Raw genomic sequence first — 22236 nt, 5'->3', positions numbered from 1 at the left:
GGCCTCAAGGATAATGTCTTTAACCCTTTGGGATAAATCTGGGTTAGTTGCTCTTATGTAATGTTCCAGGCAGTCAGTTGCAGAGTTTTCAGGTTTGGATGCATGATGTTGTAGTCGCTCTGAGTTAACATCAAAGGAATCAAGGGTAGTGTCCACGTCCCCCCCCCGAGACATGCTCCTCAGCAATGGATACCAATGTTGTCTTGGCCAATTTGGAGCTATCAGAATTATCCTTGGACGTTCCTCTTTGATTTTCAGTAGTACCTTGTGCATCAAAGGAAGAGGTGGAAATGCATATGCTGTCAGGCCTTTCCAACTGAAGGATAGTCCACCTTCCAAGCAAGTGGGTGGTATGTCCTTGTGCAGAATTTCTTGAGCTGGTGATTGAGTGGGGATGCGAATAGGTCTATTTGTGGCATTCCCCATTTCTTTGTGATGGCCTTGAAGATGTCCGGGTGCAGCATCCATTCGTGAGCATCCGAGGTAGTTCTGCTTAACATGTCTGCTAGGATGTTTTCTTTTCCCGGTACAAATATTGCCTGTAACTGAATGTTGTAGCTCAGAGCCATATTCCATAGGTCCAGAGCCATTCGGCATAGTGGGTATGAATGAGTGCCTCCCTGTTTGTTGATGTACCACATGACTGTGGTGTTGTCTGTCCTTATCATTAATTGGCCTTCTTTGAGGAATGGTCTGAAATTCTGGATTGCTAGTTTTACTGCCAGCATTTCTTTTTGATTTATGTGCAGGTGCAGCTGATCTGGAGTCCATAATCCTTGAATGCATTTGTCCAGCATGTGGGCCACGCAACCTAGGTCTGAGGCGTCCGTTGTGATGGTTTGGCTTGCTTGAATGTTGTGGAAGGGCAAACCTGGGTTTGACAGGCATGCTTGAGCCCACCATAGGAACTCTTGTTTCAGGCATGGGATTAGTGGTATTTCGGTTTCTAAGCTGTGCCTGTGTTGAGACCATAAATTCTTTAGGTACCACTGTAGCTTTCTCATATGCAGTCTGGCATGGGGGACCAGGATTATGCATGATGCCATGAAGCCCAAGGCCTGCAGTACTTTCCTTGCTGTTAGTTTGTTCTGCTTTGTTAATGCCAAGAAGTAAAGAGGGAGTTGTTCTTGTTTTTCTGTAGTTAGGAATGCCATCTGTTTTACTGTGTCCAATTCTGCACCCAAGAATATTCTTGTTTGGGATGGTATCAGTCTTGACTTTTTTAAATTGACTGTGTATCCCAGGGCTTGTAGTAAGCAAATGACTCTTTGTAAGTCTTGTGTCAGCTTGCTTTTGTTGTCCGCTTGTATCAGGCAGTCGTCCAGGTATGGATAAATTTGGATTCCTGTAGCCTGCAATGAGCGATTACTGATGCCAGGCATTTTGTGAATACTCTGGGCGCAGTAGATAAGCCAAAGGGCAATGCTGAGAATTGATAATGCTCTGATCCTGCAAGAAATCTGAGGTATCTTCTGCAATTTGGTCATATGGGGACGTGCAGGTATGCCTCCTTGAGATCTAGAGTTACCAGCCAACACTCCTTACCCAGCATGGGAAGAAGTTGCTGTAGGGTCAGCATTTTGAATTTTGGAACAATGATGAATGTGTTTAAAGCGGACAGGTCGAGAATAGGTCTCCAACTTTTCTCTTTTCTTGGTACTAGGAAGAGTCTGGAGTAAAATCCTTTGCCCTGTTCTGTAGGTGGTACCCTTTCCACAGCTCTCATCTTTGTTAATTGAGCTATCTGTTTTAGAGCTTCTGTTTTTGATTTGGTGGTAGGTTTGGCATTCCTCTTTTTACTGGTAAGGTGTGGAAATGAAACCTGTAGCCTTGGTCTATAGTTTGCAAAATCCACTTGTCTCTTGTGATATAGTGCCAATTTTTGAAAATAAGGCTAACTTTCCGCCTAAGGGTGCTGCTATTTGTTCCCTGGTAGGCGGTGTCAGAGCCAAGTCACTGTGATTGTCCTGTTGCAGTGGCAGTGGTTGTGTCTGTGCCTCGTTGGTTATTGCCTTGCCACTGGCGTCCTCTGTAGGCACCTCCTCTGGATTGATTTCTGCCTCTGGAACGTCTATTCCTGCCTCTCTGAGATTTAGAGGAGTCTGGAAAGGACCAATTTTTGGAGGGCCAGTTCCTGCTAAACCTTGGGGGCTGAACCTGTAAGAAATCTTTAACTGTTTGTACAGATTTTGCCTTCTCTTCCATTTTCTTCATTACTTGCTGGGCAGGAGAACCAAATAGACTGACCTTATCCATAGGAGCATCTAATAGCTTTGCTTTGACATGGTCCAGCAAGACCTGTTCTTTCAACCATGCATGCCTTCTTATAACTGTGCCAGTCATGGCTGATCTAAATGAAGCCTCCAGTGCATCATAGCCACATTTTAAAGAATGGTTACTAACCTGCTGAATGTTATTCACCATTTCTAAAACATATTTCTTATCTAAGGAATAGTACAGTTTTGTACCTACCATAAATGTAGATGTTCGAGGATCCACATTGCTGCAGTCCTAACTATTGGGTAGTCCGCTGTCCAGTCGGCCCGAATACCAAAGTATATGGCTGACGTCGGTCAGGGCGCATTAGACTGACGTCAGTACGTCAGGGTACTAATGCGCATGACCGACGTCATATCCTCAGTCTTTTCTTGCCCCAGATGTCAGAAGACCCTGAAAAGATAAGGCCAAAAACCAAAAACTCCCAAAATACCTGCACCAAAAAATATATATACAATATATACACAATTAGCAGAATATAACCTCACCAACACAACCACCCCTAAACACAGAGGGAAGGAGGGAGGGTAAATTGGACTGCAGCAATGTGGATCCTCGAACATCTACATTTATGGTAGGTACAAAACTGTACTATGTTCTTCATTCCACATTGCTGCAGTCCTAACTATTGGGTAGAATCCCAAAGCAGAGGTAAGGGAGGCTGGCAAATCATAAGGAAGCAGGAACTGACAACATGCCTTGCAAAATAGCTGTGGCAAAACCAGCCCTAGACTTAGAGTAGAGAGGAAGGTGATAATGCTTAGAGAAAGTATGCACTGAACTCCAAGTAGCTGCCTCCAAAATATCCTTAGTTGCCACCCCTTAGAAATGCTGTGGAAGTGGCAGTAGCCCTAGTGGAATGAGGCCTAATCCCAGCTGGAATCTCCTTGCCATGATGGGAATAACAAAATGTAATGCAACACCCAATCCACCTAGAAATAGTTTGTTTTGACACAGGCTTGCCCTTTGAACTCAAAGCAAAAGAAACAAACAACTGCTGAGACTGCCTAAAATCCTTAGTCCTGCTCAAATAATAACGCAATAGCCTGTGTACATCTAAAGTGTGCAAAATCTTTTCCCCTTTATTTTGGGGATCTGCATAAAAGGTAGGCAAATGAATAGTTTGGTTTAAAGCCACACTAGAAACCACCTTAGGCATAAAGGAAGGATTAGTACGAAAGATACCCTATCCTTATGAAAAATCAAAAAGGCTCCACTGCCATAAGGGCCTGCAACTCAGAAACCCTTCTTGCAGAAGTAATGGCCAACAAAAAGCAGTCTTCCATGACAAGTATTTCAATTCAGCAGTAGCCGCAGGCTCAAAAGGTTGTAGAGTAAGTTTCTCCAACACAAAATTGAGATCCCAAGCAGGAGTAGGTGCTCTACGTGAGGGTCTTATATTCTTTGCCCCTCTAAGAAATTGCTTGAACAAAGGATGCGAAAACAATGGTGGGTCACAATCATAGTGAGCTGAAATTGCTGCAGCATGAATCTTAATGGAAGAGAAAGACAAACCTTTGTCCAGTAACTCAGTAAGATATTGAAGAGCCACACTCAAATTTGGCTCAGTAATCTCCAAATTGTTTGCTGCACTCCAAAACAAAAATCTCTTCCATTTTTCTGCGTACACTTTCCTTGTACTAGGTCTTCTGGCTTCCATAATCACATTTAAAACTTGTTGAGGAAGCTGAGACCTGCTGTCTTTCAAAACAGAATATGCCAGGCTGTTAGATGTAGAGAGTGAAGCTTGACATTGAGCAGATGACCGTCCCTCTGAGACAACAGGTGTGGAATCAAGGGTAAAGGCCATGGAGGCTTCCTTACCAGACTCCTCAGTAATGGGTACCAGTGCTGCCGAGGCCAATCTGGAGCTATTAAAATCATCCTTGGCTTGTCTTGTCTGACCTTTAGAAGCACCTTTGGAAGAAGAGGCAGAGGTGGAAAGGCATACACATGAAGATTTTTCCAACTGAAAGAAAGAGCATCCACTTTCCAAGCTGTGTGATGAAATCCCTTCGTGCAAAACTTTGGCAGCTGGTGGTTTAGTGGAGAAGCGAACAGATCTATGTCTGGAGTTCCCCATGACACTGTCAATTTTTGAAATACATGAAGATCCAGTTTCCACTGTGGGGATCCATGATTTGTCTGCTTAATACATCTGCTAAGGAGTTCTGTGCTCGGCAGAAACCTTGCCTGAAGAGTTAGTTGCAGACTGAGCGCAGTCTCCCATAAAATCATTGCTTGTCTGCACAATGGGTAAGAATGTGTTCCCCCTTGTTTGTTGATGTACCACATGACAGTTGTGTTGTCTGTTAGAATCAACACCTGCCCTGGAAGAAGTAACTCCTTGAAAGCAATTAATGCAAACTGAACTGCTAACATCTCTTTCATGTTGATATGTAGATGCTGTAGTCTGGCAGGCCACTTGTCTTGAATCCACTTTCCATTTAGATGAGCTCCCAAGCAATATCTGAGGCATCTGTCGTTAGAATCTGACTTGCCTCTGGCCGGGTCACAGAGAGTCCCTTGTTTAGGTGACATTCCTGAGCCCACCACAAAAATTCCTTTTGAATGCAAGGTATTATTTGAATGACAGTGTCCAAATCCTGGCAGTGCTGTGTCCACAGATTTTGAGATACCATTGTAGCTTCCTCATATGCAGTTTGGCATTGGGAAGCACCAGAATACAAGATGCCATGAACCCTAAGGCTTGAAGGACTGTCCTTGCAGTCAGCCCGGACTGAAGAGATAGATGATGGAAGTAACTGGAAAGATTCTTTTGTTTGTCCGGGGTTAAAAGGCCATCTGGGCTGCTGTATTCAGTCTCACACCCAGAAAGCACATGTCTTGAGAGGGTACTAGACTGGACTTTATTTCGTTCACAGAATACCCTAGGCATCTTAGCACTGCTATGACATATTCCAGATGCTGTAGAAGATCTTTTCTTGAGCCAGAATCAGGCAGTCGTCCAAGTAAGGATAGATTTGGATTCCTTTTAGCCTGAAGTAAGCTATCACTGGAGCCAGAACCTTTGTGAATACTCTGGGCGCAGTAGATAAGCCAAAGGGCAATGCAGAGAACTGATAATGAGAATTTCCAGCTCGAAACGCAGATACTTCCTGCAACTTAGTCTTATTGGCACATGAAGGTAAGCTTCCTTGAGATCTAAAGTTACCATCCAGTGATCTTTGCCCAGCAGTGGTAAAAGCTGTTGTAACGTCAACATTTTGAACTTGGGAATGTCCAGATAAGTGTTGAGGATAGATAAATCCAGAATTGGTCTCCACGTGTTCCCCTTCTTTGGTACTAGGAACAGGCGAGAATAAAATCCTAGGCCCCTTTCTGGCACAGGAACTGACTGAATGGCCCCTATTTGGAGCAACAGAGAAATTTGCTTGTGAGCCTCTGTTCTTTGAAGAGGAGGAATGTTTGGCATGCCTTTGAAAGGAGGCAAGGTATGGAAATAAAACCTGTAACCGTGGTGAATAATATCCAGAACCCATCTGTCTTGGGTAATTAAATCCCAATTTTCTTTGAAAAGAGACAGCCTTCCTCCCAAAGGTGCTGCCAGGCAAGAACGTACTGGCAGCCGAAAAGGCAGGTCATTGGGTCTGCTTACGAAAGGACTGACCCCTGCCCTCACCAGAAGTCTGAGCAGGGGAACTCCTGTCCTAGGCCTAAAAGAACCCTGAGCTCTGCCCCTACCACGTCTAGACCTACCCCTAGACTGGGAATCATAAGCAGGATAAGTCCATCCCTTAGTAGGCCAATTTCTACTAAACTTGGAGGCTGCACCTGCAAAAATCTTTAACAGTTTGCATAGACTTAGCCTTGTCCTCCATTTTCTTCAAAACTGCTTCCACAGGCGAACCAAACAACACATCAGACTGTAAAGGAGCATCCAAAATCCTTGTCTTAACATGCTCAGCTAAATTCTGATCTCTCAGCCAGGCGTGCCTACGAAGAACAGAACCAGTGGCAGCCACCCTGGAGGAGGCCTGCACAGCATCAAAACCACACTGCAAGGAATGTTTACCCACCTGTTCAGACACATGAACTAAATCCTGCAACTCTTTACACTCAATACCTTCAGCCAGAGCATCCACCTTAGATTTCAACTGTGAAAGAAGATAATTCTGATATTTTAACATGTGAAACTGACAATTCAACGCCCTCATGGCTAAAGTGGAAGAAGTATACACTTTCTTTCCCCATCTATCCAAAGCCCTTGCCTCTTTATCAGGAGGGACAGGATTTTAACAACTGAGGCCTTCACACCTTTAGGCCCCTGAGAGACAGTTTCTGGGTCTGCCCTAGGACTCTTAAAAAGATACTTATGAGCTTCAGGCACCCTATAATACCTATCCGGTTTAACTGGGGCAGGAGGCAAAGAATCAGGATTCAGGAAGCCTCTGCAAACACATCTTCCACCACATTCAAAACAGGAGGTATAGCTAAAGGCCTATGCTGGGGTAAAACAAGAATTCCCTAAGCCTTTTCCTGGAATCAGAGAAATCTTGACCTTCCCATTTAAAATGCTCCCTCATGGAATGCAGAGTCTCTGAAAATGAAAAATCCTCAGGAGGAGAAGCAGAAGGAGTAGAATCATCCACATCAGAATCAGAATAAGGAGGGAACTCCTGCAAGTCTTCAGCCAAGACTCAAGCCTCCGAGCATTGCTCAAAACTCTCAAACTCAGGTTCCACCCTAGGCCTCTTATCAGGAGGGGCATAGAACCCCTAATCATAGTAATCAAATCCTCTGCCATTTTAAGCATATGTTTCTTAGGCAAAGATCCTGAAGCACTAGGAGAAACCCCACAGAAGCTAAACTTGGCCTGCCCCTCAAAGAAGCCTTGGAAACTGAAGGGAGGCTCTAACCACCTTAGGAAGAGAGGGAAGAACAGCCACCTGAGAAGCCCCTCAGCCTGGCCTACTTCCTGAGAGGATACATCCTGTAACAGTAAAGTCTCTCCTGAGACTCCAAAGAGACACCTGGCAAAACCTCCGGCTCCACTGAGCCTTCCAAAGAACCGGCGTCTGGGACTGTCGGTTCCTCCACCAAAGGCTTTGCTGCTTTATCTTTGCTTTTTAGCGAAGCGGCCGGAGCATCCGGCGGCATTTTATAATTACAACGCTTCCCAAACACTAACCTGGCACAGTCTAACCTTCTCTTAATAGTGCGTTTGTTAAATCTAGCACAAGAGCGGCATCCAACAACGCCGTGCTCAGGCCCTAAACAAGGTATACACAAAGTATGGTAATCCCTATGAGGTATCTGTTTCCCACAAGAAATACAGTTATTCACTTTTCTGACATCCGTTAAATACTGAGGCAAGAAAAACCAAAATATTCCCAACGGGTACTTAGCCAACTTTGATTCGGTCTGAAACTCTGACTTCAGAAACTTTCAGAACGCCAACCTGCACTCGCAAAATTGCTTCTGCATCGGACCATGCGGCAAAAAAGACTGAGGATATGACGTCGGTCATGCGCATTAGTACCCTGACGTACTGGCGTCAGTCTAATGCGCCCTGACCGACATCAGCCATATACTTTGGTATTCGGGCCGACTGGACAGCGGACTACCCAATAGTTAGGACTGCAGCAATGTGGAATGAAGAACATCATCAGAGGACAGTTTCTTAGTTAACTGATCAAGCATAAACTCTTGGTATTGGATCATATGAAACTGACAGTTCAAAGCTCTAGCTGAGAGAGTAGCAGAGGTGTATACTTTTTTACCCCATATCTCTAAGGACCTGGATTCCCTTTCAGAAGGGAGAGGGTTTTTCGCTGAGGTCGAAGCTACTGCCTTAGGCCCCTGGGAGATAGTCTCAGGATCTGCAAGGGGAGCCTTGTATAAGTGGTGATGAGTGTCCGGCACCCTGTAAAACCTATCGGGCTTGGCAGGGGCTGAAGGTAAAGTATCAGGAGCAGTGCAAACATCATTAAATGCATCATCCACAACAGGAAGAACTGGAGGTATAGCTAAGGGCCTATGTTGCGGTAAGTGTAGAAAGGTCCTAAGCCTTTTCCTTGAATCTGAGAAATCTTGTCCCTGCCATTGGAATTGCTCTCTCATGGCATGTAAGGTTTCCCCAAAGGAAAATTCCTCTGGTGGAGAGGCAGAAGGTATAGATTCTTCAGCATCGAATCTTCATAAGTAGAAAAAGGAGCCTCTGGATGGTCTGTATTGTCTGAATCATCAGAAGAATCATCTGAGGACACTGGCTCAGGGGGCTCTGCTCTAGGTCTCTTTTCTGGAGGCTGAGAGGCCCTGTCTGGGTGAGATTGGGATCCCTAATTAAAGAGATGAGATCCTCTGCCAGAGTAAGCATTTGGGAACTGGAACTGGGCCTGTGAGAGGGGGCTTAACAGGCACAGACTTAGCAGTTTTGGCTGCTTTAGCCCTGGCAAAGGCCTTTATAGACATGGCTGCAGGAGGCCTAGCAGCACCACGTGCTGGGGTAGAGACATCCAAAGATGGTGTCCGATAATTCTAGAGAAACCACATTAGTAGGCAAAACTTCAGAGGCCGATTCAACTAGGGTAGCAGGAGCCTCGGTAGTAGTCATGGATTCGCTGAAGATTGACCCGTTTGCTCGGTTTCGTCAAAACCGAGACACTCGCGGTTTTGCTTAACCGCGGTTTCGCAAACCGCGGACCGCGAGTGTCGATCTTTTCTTCGTTTCTTAACAATTTGAGAAGTCGGAGGATCCGACGGCATAATGTACGCAAAATCTGAGCCGAAAACTGTTCAGCAAACTCCGACCGGCGCTAAGCGTTCGTCGGTTGAAAGAAGCACAGGCTAAACAGGCTGCTACGCCGTGGTCTGGGCCTAAACAAGGTAAGCAGTAAGAGTGGAAATCTTTATGAGGTATTTGTTTCCCACAAGTTAAACAGTTATTCACTTTTTCTGACATCGGCTGAGGCAAGAAAGAGTCCCCAATGGGGTACTTAGCTTTTAGAAGTCTTCAAGTAGTATTCGTAGTAGTAATCTCTGGATCTGACCGACCGCACTTGCGAACAGCTTCTGCTTCGGGCCACGGCAAGAAAGACTGGGGAAAATGGCGTCGGCTGATGCCTTTATACCCGAAGACCAGCAGAGATGACGTCGGGTGAAGTGCGACACCAGCCGAGGCCAGACCCAGACTTTGGAATCCGGCCGACCGAAGGGCTGCCTGACGACAGGACAACCCATTTGTTAGGACTGCAGATGCATCCTTGAAGGACATCTGTACTATGTTCATCGTGCATACAGATGCAGTCATAACAGATGGGTAGAATCCCAAAGCTAAGAAAGGGGTGGTAGGCACTAGGTGGAGCTAGGAGGAGCCAAAATGCCCTGCAAGACTGCAGTGGCAAAGCCTGCTCTAGACTTGGAGTATAATGGTAGGTTGTAGTGCTTAGAGAAGGTATGCGCAGAACTCCAAGTGGCTGCTTCTAAAATATCCTTGGTAGGAACTCCTCTGTGGAAGGCTGCAGAGGTGGCTGTGGCCCTGGTGGAATGAGTTCTAATGCCTGTAGGTACAGTTTTGCCATGAAAGGAATAGCAAAAGCGTATGCAGTGGGCTATCCATTTTGAGATTGTCTGTTTGGATATTGACTTTCCTTGAGCTCCTACCGCATAGGCCACAAAAAGCTGTTCTGATTTTCTGAAAGGCTTTGTTCTGTCCAAATAATAACGCAGTTGTCTGTGGATGTCCAAGGAATGTAGTAATCTCTCCCCTTTGTTTTGAGGATTAAGATAAAAACTAGGTAAATGTATGGCCTGATTTAAAGCTACCCTGGATACCACTTTAGGCATAAAGGACGGGTTGGTACGTAATGAAACTCTGTCCTGATGGAAGATGATGAAAGGCTGGACAGCCATAAGAGCCTGTAGTTCTGAAACTCTACGAGCTGAAGTGATAGCCAGAAGGAAAGCTGTTTTCCAGGACAAATATTGTAAATCTGATGAGGCAGCTGGTTAAAAAGGGGGCAAATTCAGTTTTTCCAGAATGAAATTAAGATCCTAAGCAGGTATTGGTTGTTGTCTTGGAGGTCTTAAATTCTTAGCCCCCCTGAGGAACTGTCTTAATAGAGGGTGAGAGAATAAAGGTGGATCAGTGTTGTATTCTGCAGAAATGGCTGAGGCATGAATTTTGTTGGAAGAGAACGAAAGTCCACTGCTTAGCAGTTCGGCCAAACATTGTAGTATTTGAGGTAAATTCAGTTTTCCAGGGCACTGGCCCTTTTTCTCATTCCAAACACAAAAACCGCTTCCATTTTGCAGAGTAAGCTTTTCTAGTTGATGGCCTTCTGGCCTCCAAAATGACATCCTGCACCTCCTTGGAGAGCAGGGCCTGCTGTGATGCTAAGGAATCTTCCATGCGGCTAGATTGAGTGTCTTCAGCTGACTGTGAAGTGTTTTGAAGCTGTGCTGAGTCAGAAGAAGAGGCATTAGAGGCAGGGTCCATGGTGGGGAATGCGTCAGGCTCCTTAGTAGTGGGTACCAGTGTTGCCTTGGCCAGTCCGGAGCAATGAGGATCATCTTTGGTCTGTCTGTTCTGGTCTTCAATAGGACTTTGGGCAGCAGAGGAAGAGGTGGGAAGGCATAAACTGTCATTGATGTCCAACTGAAAGAGAGAGTGTCCACTCTCCAGGCCTTTGGATGGAAGATCCTTGAGCAGAATTTTGTCAATTGATGATTTTTGTGGGAGGCAAAGAGATCTATGTCTGGCCTTCCCCATTCTTGGATGATTTCTGTAAAAACTTTTGGATGCAACTTCCATTCGTGTGGATCTGTCATATTCCTGCTTAGGTTGTCTGCCAGTGTGTTTTCCTTGCCTGGCAAATACTGTGCTTGTAGCTCCATTTGTAAGTCCATGGCCATGTTCCAAAGTGACATGGCCAGTCTGCATAGGGGATAAGAATGTGTTCCTCCCTGCTTGTTTATGTACCACATAACTGTGGTGTTGTCTGTTCTTATCAATAGCTGACCTGGTTGTAGAAGGTCCTTGAAGGCTGTAATAGCATTTATCACTGCTAGCATTTCTTTTTTATTGATGTGAAGGTGCTTTTCTTTTTGGGTCCATTTGCCCTGAATGCACCGGTCTGTCATGTGCGCCCCCAGGCGTAGTCCGAGGCGTCTGTTGTGATGACTTGATTTGCTTGAGGCTTGCTGAATGGAAGACCTGTGTTTGTTTGGCATGCTTGAGCCCACCACAGAAATTCCTTTTGCAGACATGGAATTAGTGGTATCATTGTTTCCAAACTGTGGCTGTGTTGAGACCATATGTTTTTTAGGTACCATTGTAGTTTTCTCATATGCAGCTTTGCACATGGGATTAGTAAGATGCAAGATGCCATGAATCCCAGAGCCTGCAGGATTTTCCTTGCAGTCAGCCTGGTGCAATTTGCCAGTGTTCTGAAATACTGAATTAGTTGCCCTTGCTTCTCTGGCATGAGGTAGGCCATCTGGGTGTTTGTGTCCAAATTGGCACCCAGGAAAATTATCTTCCGAGAGGGTATTAGTCTTGATTTCTCTTTGTTGACTGTGTATCCTAGAGAGTTTAATAACATTATTACATAAGCCAGAAGTTTCAGAAGAATGTGCTTGCTGTCCACTTGGATCAGGCAGTCGTCCAAATAAGGGTATATTTGTATCCCTTGAAGTCTGCAGTAGGCAATTACTGATGCCAGGCATTTCGTGAATACTCTGGGTGCAGTAGATAAACCAAAGGGCAATGCAGAGAATTGATAAATGTATTGAGCCTGCAAGAAATCTGGAACTTCGGTTCCAAATTTTTTGTAATCTCAGGAGCTGGCCGACCGGCACTTGCGAACTGCTTCTGCTTCGGGCACCGCGCGGCAAAAAAGACTGAGGAAAATGGCGTCGGCTGGATGTCCTTCAAGGATGCATCTGCAGTCCTTACAAATGGGTTGTCCTGACTGCAGATGCATGCCTCTCGGACATCTACATTTATGGTAGGTACAAAACTGTACTTTCTTTTATACCCCTGTCGCACTGACGTCAGGGAAGAAGCGACGACAACCGACGCCGGACCTAGACTTTGGAATTCGGCCAACCGAGGACCCGCCTGACGGCAGGAGAACCCATCTGTTATGACTGCAGCTGTATGCACGATGAACATCCGTTTGAAGTTGGCAGCGTGTGGAAATGAAATCTGTATACCTGGGACACTATATTTAAAACCCATTTGTCCTGGGTTATAAGTTGCCAGTTTCTTGAATGAAGAGCCAGTTTCCCCCCCAAAGGGGAGGCTAAGAGGTAAGTGCTTGGTAATTTCAAAGGGAAGTCATTGAGACTGCTTACCATAGAGTGGCGCTTTGTTGTTTCCAGATTTGGAAGTGGAAGCTCCCCATTGCTTAGTTCTGAAAGTCCCTTGGGACTGAAACCTGGTGGTTTTGGAATGTCTGGGTTTGACCGTACTGGCTCTGGAAGGAGCTGGAAAGGACCAGTTCTTAGTAGGCCAATGCCTACTAAATCTAGGAGGTTATACTTGTAAGAAATCTTTCACAGTTTGCATAGATTTAGCTTTATCTTCCATCTTTTTTAGAACTTCTTCAGCCTTATTGCCAAATAAGCGGTCCTGTTGTAAAGGAGCATCTAAAAGTTTTGCTTTGACATTATCAGGCAGAGATTGCTCCTTAAGCCAAGCATGCATTCTAAGCACAGACCCAGTAACAGCAGCCCTACAAGAGGTCTCTAAGGAATCAAAACCACACTGCAAATTATGTTTGCCAACTTGTTTTGCTAAATGCAATAAATCCTGCAAATCTTTATTCTCTACACAGTCAGAAATCAACATCATTTTCTCTTTAAGCAGTCCCATGATATGTTTTTGATATTTTACCATATGGAATTGACAGTTTAAAGCCCTGATTGCTAAGGCTGCAAAAGTGTAAACCTTTTTACCCCATCTATTCAGCGCCCTGGAGTCTCTATCAGAAGTGGTAGGATTTTTAGCAGTAGAAGCCTTAATGCCCTTGGGCCCCTGAGAAATGGTTTCAGGGTCCACAACAGGATTTTTTAAAAAGAATTTGTGGGACTCAGGAACCCTGTAGTACCTGTCTGGTTTGCTAGGGGCAGGAGGCAAGGAATTTAGGGCCATACTGGATTCCGAAAACACATCATCAACAATATTTAGTACAGGAGGTATAGCCAAAGGCCTATGCTGAGGAAGAAGAAGGAAATCCCTAAGCCTCTTTTAGGATTCAGAGAAATCCTGACTTTCCCAGTGGAATTGCTCCCTTAAGGTATGTAAAGTTTCTCCAAAAGAGAAATCCTCAGGTGGAGAAAGTACAGTTGTGTACCTACCATAAATGTAGATGTTCGAGTGTATTAACTGTTGCAGTCATTACTCTTGGGTTATCCTGCTGGCAGGCTACCCTCGGTCGGCCAGAATTCCAAAGTCTAGGTCCGGCGTCGGTTGCTGTCACCTCTTCCCTGACGTCAGTGCGCCAGGGGTATAAAAGATGCAGCCGATGCCATTTTCTTCAGTTTTTCGTGCCCCAGATGTCAGGTGCCCCCAAATTGGTAGGCTGAAAAATATGCCAATATAAATGCATGCACAAAAGTAACATTTCCTTCATCTACAAGCAAATACACCAAATAGGTTGTATAGGATAGAGAAGTGCAGATAAGTCCCAACAAAGAAAAGGGGGATGGTGGGTGGTTAACCTGGACTGCAACAGTGAATACACTCGAACATCTACATTTGTGGTAGGTACACAACTGTACTATGTTCATTGTGTTTCACTGTTGCAGTCATTACTCTTGGGTTGAATCCCAAAGCTGAGGAAGGGTGGCTGGGCTAAATAGGATTAGGAGAGGCTATGAGGCCCTGCAGGACTGCAGTGGCAAAGCCTGCTCTGGACTTAGAGTAAAGAGGTAAGTGGTAGTGCTTTGTGAAGGTGTGCACTGAACTCCAAGTTGCAGCCTCTAAGATATCTTTGGTTGGTACTCCTCTGAGGAAGGCTGCTGAAGTGGCTGCTGCTCTGGTGGAATGAGGCCTAATGCCCTTAGGCAATGATTTGCTATGTTGAAAATAGCAGAAATGGATGCAATGGCCTATCCATTTTGAAACAGTCTGTTTTGAGATAGCATTTCCTTGTGATCCTGCAGCATATGATACTAAAAGTTGCTCAGTCTTTCTGAAAGCTTTAGTTCTGTCCAAGTAGAAGTGTAACTGCCTGTGTATGTCCAAAGAATGCAGAATTTTCTCACCCTTGTTCTGTGGATTAGGATAAAAGGTTGGCAAGTGAATGGTTTGGTTAAGGGCCACACTGAACACCACCTTAGGCATAAATGTAGGGTTTGTCCTCAGAGAAACTCTGTCTGGATGAAAAATGATGAAAGGTTCCACAGCCATGAGTGCTTGTAACTCCGAGACCCGTCTCGCAGAGGTTATTGCTAGGAGCAGAGCTGTTTTCCAGGATAAGAATTTTATATCTGCTGTTGATGCTGGCTTGAAAGGAGGCAGTGTGAGTTTTTCCAAAACATAATTGAGGTCCCAGGCCGGAAATGGTGCTCTCCTGGGAGGCCTAATGTTTTTGGCCCCTCTGAGGTACTGCCTTATTAAAGGATGAGAAAAAATAGGTGGTTCCATATTGTAATGGGGCTGAAATGGCAGAGGCATGAATCTTAATTGATGAGAAGGAAAGGCCTTTGTTCAGCATCTCAGTTAGGTATTGTAAAATCTGAGGGATATTTGGTACACATGTGTCAATGCCTTGTTCCTGGTTCCAAGCACAGAATCTCTTCCATTTTTCTGCATAAGATTTTCTGGTGCTGGGCCTCCTGGCCTCCAAAATAACATCCATAACAGCTTTTGCAAGAGGAGTGTTCTGAATGGCTACATTATCCACCATGCTGCCAGATTTAAGGTCCTGAGCTGACTGTGCAGGATCTGATTGTTTTGTTGGGTCAGCAAGTGAGACGTTTGAGGCAATATCCATGCTGGACCTTGAGACAAGCTCTTTAGGATTTAGTACCAGTGCTGGCGTGGCCAGTCTGGTGCAATCAGTATCATTTTTGGCTTCTCTTGTCTGACCTTTAGGAGTACCCTGGGAAGGAGAGGCAGTGGGGGAAAAGCATATACCATTAGATTTTTCCAGCTGAAGGATAGGGTGTCCACATTCCATGCTTGCTTGTGATAAATCCTTGTGCAAAATCTCTGCAATTGGCAGTTGTGAGGGGAGGCAAATAGATCTATGTCTGGGCATCCCCATTTCTTTATTATCATGCTGAAGACTTGTGGATCCAGTTTCCATTCGTGGGTTTCCATGAGGTTTCTGCTTAGTTCGTCTGCCAGAGAATTTGTTTTTCCTGGCAGGAATTGTGCTTGCAGATGAATTTGAAAAGCCAATGCTGTGTCCCATAAGGTTATTGCTTGTCTGCATAGGGGGTAGGAATGTGTACCTCCCTGCTTGCTTATGTACCACATGACCGTAGTGTTGTCTGCCTTTATCAGTAACTGTCCTGGATGAAGCAGGTCCTTGAAAACTGTCAGGGCATTTTGAACAGCTACCATCTCTTTCTGATTGATGTGAAGATGCATCTGGTTTGCAGACTATGTGCCCTGAATACATTTTCCTGCCATATGGGCTCCCAGGCATAATCTGATGCATCCGTTGTCAGTGTCTATCTGGCTGTGGGTAAACTGAATGGCAGACCCTTGTTGTGGTGACAGGCTTCTGCCCACCATCGAAACTCCTGTTGTAGGCAGGGAATGAGTGCAATTACTGTCTCCAGGCTGTGGCAATGCTGAGTCCAAACACTTTTTAGGTACCATTGTAGTTTTCTCATATGCAGTCTGGCATATGGAATTAGTAGAATGCAAGATGCCATGAAACCCAAGGCCTGCAGGATTTTCCTTGCAGATAAGTGGGTTTGTGTTGCCAATTTCTTGAAGTAAGTAGTCAGATGCTTTTGTTTGTCTGGCGTGAGATAAGCCATCTGGGCAGTTGTATTTAAGCTTGCACCCAGGAATATTATCTCTTGAGAGGGCACTACGTTTGGTTTATTTTCGTTTACTGTGTACCCTAGGCCAATTAGTAGTCTTTTTACAAATGCCAGATGCTTCAGAATGCTTCAGAATGAATTAGGCAGTCGTCCAAGTAGGGATATATTTGAATTCCTTTTTGTCTGCAAAACGCTATTACTGGTGCCAGGCATTTTGTGAAGACCCTGGGTGCAGTAGATAAGCCATAGGGCAGTGCAGAGAATTGGTAATGCATTGAGCCTGCTATGAATCTGAGGTATCTTCTGCAAGATTGTCTGATTGGGACATGCAGGTATGCCTCTTTTAGGTCCAAAGTTACGAGCCAAGTCTTCTTGCCCAGCATAGGCAGTAGCTGCTGTACAGTCAGCATCTTGAATTTTGGAACTTCCAGAAACGTATTTAAAATTGACAGGTCCGGTACTGGTCTCCAGGTTTTGTCCTTTCTGGGTACTAGAAAAAGTCTGGAGTAAAATCCTTGGCCCTGCTCTTGTTGGGGAGCTTGCTGAATGGCCCTCATGTCCATGAGGGCTGTAATTTGTTTTTGTGCCTCTGCCCATTGATTGTGTGGCAGGTCTGGCATACCTTTTGACCTTGGTAGGGTGTGAAAATGGAACCTGTAGTCTTGGGAGACTATGTTCAGGACCCATTTGTCTTTGGTAATCATTTGCCAATTTGATGAAAAAAGTGCTAGTTTTCCCCTTAAGGGGGCTGCCAAAAGAAAAGTGCTTGGATCTGGTAGAGGAAAGTCAGTGGGACTGTTTCCTGTAAGGTTGTGATTTGTCTTGTCCGCTTTTGGAGGTAGTTGTTGTAGTCATTGTTTAGGCCTGTATGAGCCTTGGGGCTGAGATCTGCCTCTGGGGTGCCTGTATCTGCCTCTTTGTGGTCTGACACTGGAAAGGACCAATTTTAAGTGGGCCAGTTCCTGTTAAACCTGGGTGGCTGTACCTGTAAGAAATCCTTGACTGTCTGCATGGATTTTGCTTTATCCTCCATTTTTTTCAACACCTCTTCTGCTTTAGTACCAAACAAAGTATCATGCTGTAATGGTGCATCTAATAATTTTGCTTTAACATGATCAGGCAGATTCTGTTCCTTTAACCAAGCATGCCTTCTAATAACAGAACCTGTAACAGCGGCCCTGCAAGAGGCCTCCAGTGAATCATAACAACATTGCAAAGCATGCTTTCCCACTTGTTCAGCTGCATGCAATAAATCCTGCAATTCTTTGTTCTCTGAACCTTCAGTATTTGTCAACAACTTCTGTTTAAGCAGTGACATTAAATATAGCTGATATTTAAGCATATGAAATTGACAATTTAAAGCCCTTACAGCCAGGGTAGCATCTGTCTAGAGCCCTAGAATCCCTATCAGAGGTGACAGGGTTTTTTGCAGTGGAAGCTTTAACCCCTTTGGGACCCTGAGATATAGTTTCTGGGTCAGCAGCAGGGTTTTTATATAGGAATTTATGAGAATCCGGGACCCTGTAGTACCTGTCTGGCTTAGCAGGTGCAGGGGGTAAAGAGTCAGGGGACAGACCGGACTCTGAAAATACATCATATACAATATTCAGGATGGGTAGAATAGCAAGGGTTCTGTGCTGAGGAAGTAGCAGAAAGTCTCTAGGCCTTTTCTTAGATTCAGAATTAACTTGGCTCTCCCAGTGGAAATGCTCCCTCATGATATGTAGGGTTTCCCCCAAAGAATAATCCTCAGGAGGAGAGGCTGAAGGAATAGATTCTTCAGCATCAGAATCCTCATAGGGAAGCATGGAGTAATCCTGTTCAGAAGAGGAATCAGAGGAAATAGAAACCTGATCAGAAAAATCATACTCAGTCTCTTGCCTAGGCCTCTTATCAGGAGGGGGATGGGAGCCCCTGATCAAACTAATTAGGTCTTCGGCCATTTTGAGCATCTGTTTTTTAGGCATGGAAGTCTGAGAAGGAGAATGCTGTACTTGTTTCTTTGTCTTTAGAGCTGTTTTAGTCTTTGTCTTTGAAGCTGAAGATGGCTTAATATATAGTTGTGTAGGTCTGAAATCACCCTCAGAAGCCGATGCCTGCTCAGCAGCTCCGGACCCATCTGAGGGAATGATTTCCAAGTGTCTAATACCTTGAGTTTCCAGAGGCCAGTTGGCTCCACATGGGAGTGGGAAGCGGCCTATGGCTCTGAGGTAGTGGGCGCCAGGGGCTGCAAAAGCGCTCACTGAGAACCGGCGAACCGGCGACTGGCCTAGCAGAGGCTTTGTCTTCGGTTTTGGACCTCGGATGCCTATCCTTTTCCTTGTCCTTGCGTTTTTGTAAACTCCGGTTGTCGGCTGGTCTGACGGCATTATATAATTAAATCTTCGGCCAAAGTAATGAAATGCAAAATCAAACTGACGCTTGACAGTGTGTTGGTTAAATCTAGCACAAAACCAACAGCTAGCAACGTTGTGATCAGGGCCTAGGCAAGGAATACAGTAAGAGTGAAAATCCTTATGAGGTATTTGCTTCCCACAAGAAATACAATTGTTAACTTTTTCTGACATTGGTCTGGAGCAAGAAAAAAGTTTCCCCAACAGGGTACTTAGCTTTAATGAAGACTTCGGTTCTAAAATTCAGATTTGAAAATCTCAGGAGTTGGCCGACTAGCACTTGCAAACTGCTTTTGCTTCGGGCACCGCGCGGCAAGAAAGACTGAAGAAAATGGCATCAGCTGCATCTTTTATACCCCTGGCGCACTGACATCAGGGAAGAGGCGACAGCAACTGACGCCGGACCTAGACTTTGGAATTTTGGCCGACTGAGGGTAGCCTGCCAGCAGGATAACCCAAGAGTAATGACTGCAACAGTGAAACACGATGAACATTCAGAGGGAATGGAATCCTCTGCATCAGAGTCCTCATAAGTAGGTATGGACAAACCCAGATCATTAGAAGAGTCAGAAGAAACAGAGTCCTGTTCAGAAGATTCATAGTCAAATTCAATTCTAGGCCTCTTGGAGGGAGTGGGGGGGTTGACTACCCCTGATTAGAGTAATTAAATCTTCAGCCATTTTGATCATTTGTTTTTTAGGCATAGGGGCCTGAACATGTGGCCTGGGCATCGTGTTTTTAGACATAGATCGAGATTTAGGCCTTAGCAGTGACGTTGGAGTCGGTTTAATATGCAAGTCTGTAGGCCTGAATACATCCTCAGAAGCCAGTGCCTGCTCAGTGGCTCTGGACCCATCCAAGGTAGAGACATCCGCAGGTTTCATATGTGAAGCATCTCGTGGCATACTGGACTCCGAATGGGTCTCAGTGGAGGCCTGCGAATCAGAAGTAGCGGGTATCAGGGGCTGCGAAAGCGCCTCACTGAGTACCGGCGAACTGGCAACTGGCTTAGGAGAAGCGTCGTCGGCAATTTTGGACCTCAACGGCCTGTCTCTGTCTTTTTCTTTGCATTTTTTCAGTATTCCGGTAGTCGGATGGCTAACCAAAGTCATTTCTGGATAATTAAACGGAGAACTGAAATATTTAGAAGCAAAAATGTACCAACGACGGATAGTGCACTGATTAAATAAAGCACAAAACCGACAGCAAGGTACGTCGTGGTCAGGGCCTAGGCAAGGAATACAGTACAAATGAAAATCCTTATGAGATATTTGCTTCCCACAAGTAATACAATTATTAACTTTTACTGACATCGGTAAGGAGCAAGAAAAAGTTTCCCCAACAGGGTGCTTAGCTTTAAGTTGAAGACTTCAGTTCTGAAACTCGAAAATGAAAATTTCAGGAATCAGCCGACTGGCACTTGCGAACTGCTTCTGTTTCAGGCACCGTGCGTCAAGAAAGACTGATGTAATGGCGTCGGCTACATGTTTTATACCCCTGATGACCTGATGTCATGGAAGAAGGGACAGCAACCAACGCAGGACCCAATACTTTGTTAATCAGGCCGACTTTCAGGGCAACCTGCCAGCAGATTACCTAAATGTAATAACTGCAACAGTGAAACACGATGAACATCCCTAATGTTGCAGCAGAGGTTGAAGGAAAACGTTTGCTGTCAGAATGCAAAACGGAGGCCTCGGACACCGGAATCAGCTTAGCAGCTCTGGCTCCAGTAGAAGAGGCGACCGGCGACAAGTCGAAAGGCAAAATGGAGACTGAAGGCCTAAGGGACTCAGACTCATTCAAGGCCTGTGGTGGTACATCTGCGGACTGCATGGACTGCAAAGGCATTTCACTGGCTACCGCCTGAATGACGACGAACTAAACCTCATCTGAGGGCTTAGCTTTCTGAGGCCTGTCACGGTCCTTATCCTTACATTACTTTGGAACATACGAAGCCTGAAGACCAGCAGATGCCATACCAATGAACTTAGGCCAAACTCCAAAATGCCTAGCCAAAATCTTAGCCCAACAATGGATAGTATGCGGATTAAAAGAGGCAAAGAGATCGCACTTAGGAACGTCGTGGTCAAGGCCTAAACAAATAATGCAATAGGAATGAAAATCTCTATGGGGAATCTGCTTTCCACAGGTAAGGCAATTATTAACTTTTTCTGACATTCGTTAAGGCAAGAAAAGAGGATCCCCAATGGAGTACTTAGTTTTAGTAGACTTCAACTCTTGTAGTCGGAAACCAACAAAGATTAACTGCCGACCGGAACTCGTGCATGTAAAGCGTCTGCTTCGGGCTCCGTGGCAAGGAAGACTGAGGAAGTGACGTTGGCTGCCTCCTTTTGTATCGGTCACCCTGACATCCTTTACAACTGACGGCAACCAATGGCATTTTTACTTACCTTTGGTATTCTAGCTGACTGACGGTTACCGGGAGCCAGATAACCCATTTGTTAGGACTGCAACAGTGAAACACGATGAACATCTCCAGGTTGCAGCTTCCAGAATGTCCCTGGTAGGGACTCCCCTGAGAAATGCTGTAGAGGTGGAAATAGCCCTAGTGGAATGCTGTCTGATCCCCTGTGGGTTAGGTTTTCCATGATGTAGCAGAAATGGATGCAGTGTGCTATCCATTTGGAAATTATTTGCTTTGAAATGGCCTTGCCCTCTGCCCCTGAAGCAAAGCTGATTAGCAGCTGGTCAGATTTTCTGAAAGGTTTAGTTCTGTCAAGGTAGAACATGAGATGTTTGTGCACGTCCAAGGAGTGCAGGATCTTTTCCCCTTTGTTCTGAGGATTAGGGAAGAAAGTTGGCAAATGGATGGATTGGTTTAGAGCCACACTGGACATCACCTTAGGTATAAAGGACGGGTTAGTCCTGAGGGAAATCCTGTCAGCATGGAAAATAATGAAGGGTTCCACAGCCATTAGTGCCTGTAACTCAGACACTCTTCTTGCTGAAGTTATGGCTAAAAGCAAAGCTGTTTTCCAAGAGAGGAATTTTAACTCAGCTGAAGCAGCAGGTTCAAAAAGGGGAAGCGTGAGCTTTTCCATTACAAAGTTAAGGTCCCAGGAGGGGTGGGTGGTCTCCTAGGGGGCCTACATTGTTAGCCCCTCTCAGGAATTGTGTGATGAGTGGGTGAGAAAATAGTGGTGGCTCAGTATTATAATGAGCTGAGATGGCAGAGGCATGAATCTTAATGGAGGAGAAGGATGGGCATCTGTGGAACAGCTCTGCTAGGTAATCCAGGATTTGAGGTAAGGAGGGCACTGCTGTGTCCTTTCCTTGAGACTGATTCCAAGAACAATATCTTTCAACATAGGATTTCCTAGTACTAGGCCTTCTGGCTTCAAGAATGACATCCAGCACCTGTTTGCTGAGGGTTGCTGGTGGTGTATTCAGGGGGATAAGCCAGGCTGCAAAGTTTAGGGTTTGTAACTGTGGATGCAGCTGAGACAGCAGGGTAGGAGTCTGATGAAGAAGCCAGTTTGGCACTGTTGTCAGACTGTGTAAGAGTGGGTACCAGTGCTGGCGTGGCCAGTCTGGGGCAGTAAGAATTGCCCTTGGCCTGTCCTGTTTGCTC

At 45.3% G+C, this 22236-nt stretch overlaps 1 protein-coding gene across 1 annotated transcript in view; it reads right to left on the bottom strand.

Annotated features, from left to right (window-relative positions):
• TMC1 (transmembrane channel like 1) overlaps positions 1-21103 on the bottom strand; it is a 902740-nt gene extending 881637 nt beyond the window's left edge. The window contains exon 1 of the mRNA XM_044060320.1: positions 21056-21103. Coding sequence (XP_043916255.1) covers positions 21056-21103 — 48 coding nt within the window. The remainder of the gene's footprint in view (positions 1-21055) is intronic.
• Between the last annotated feature and the right edge of the window lie 1133 nt (positions 21104-22236).

Source organism: Protopterus annectens, chromosome 2.part0 (genome assembly GCF_019279795.1).
Source record: "Protopterus annectens isolate FY-2018-M chromosome 2.part0, PAN1.0, whole genome shotgun sequence".
NCBI lineage: Eukaryota > Metazoa > Chordata > Ceratodontiformes > Protopteridae > Protopterus > Protopterus annectens.
Note: the sequence above shows the minus strand (reverse complement) of the source record. Positions and strands in the feature narration are given on the sequence as shown.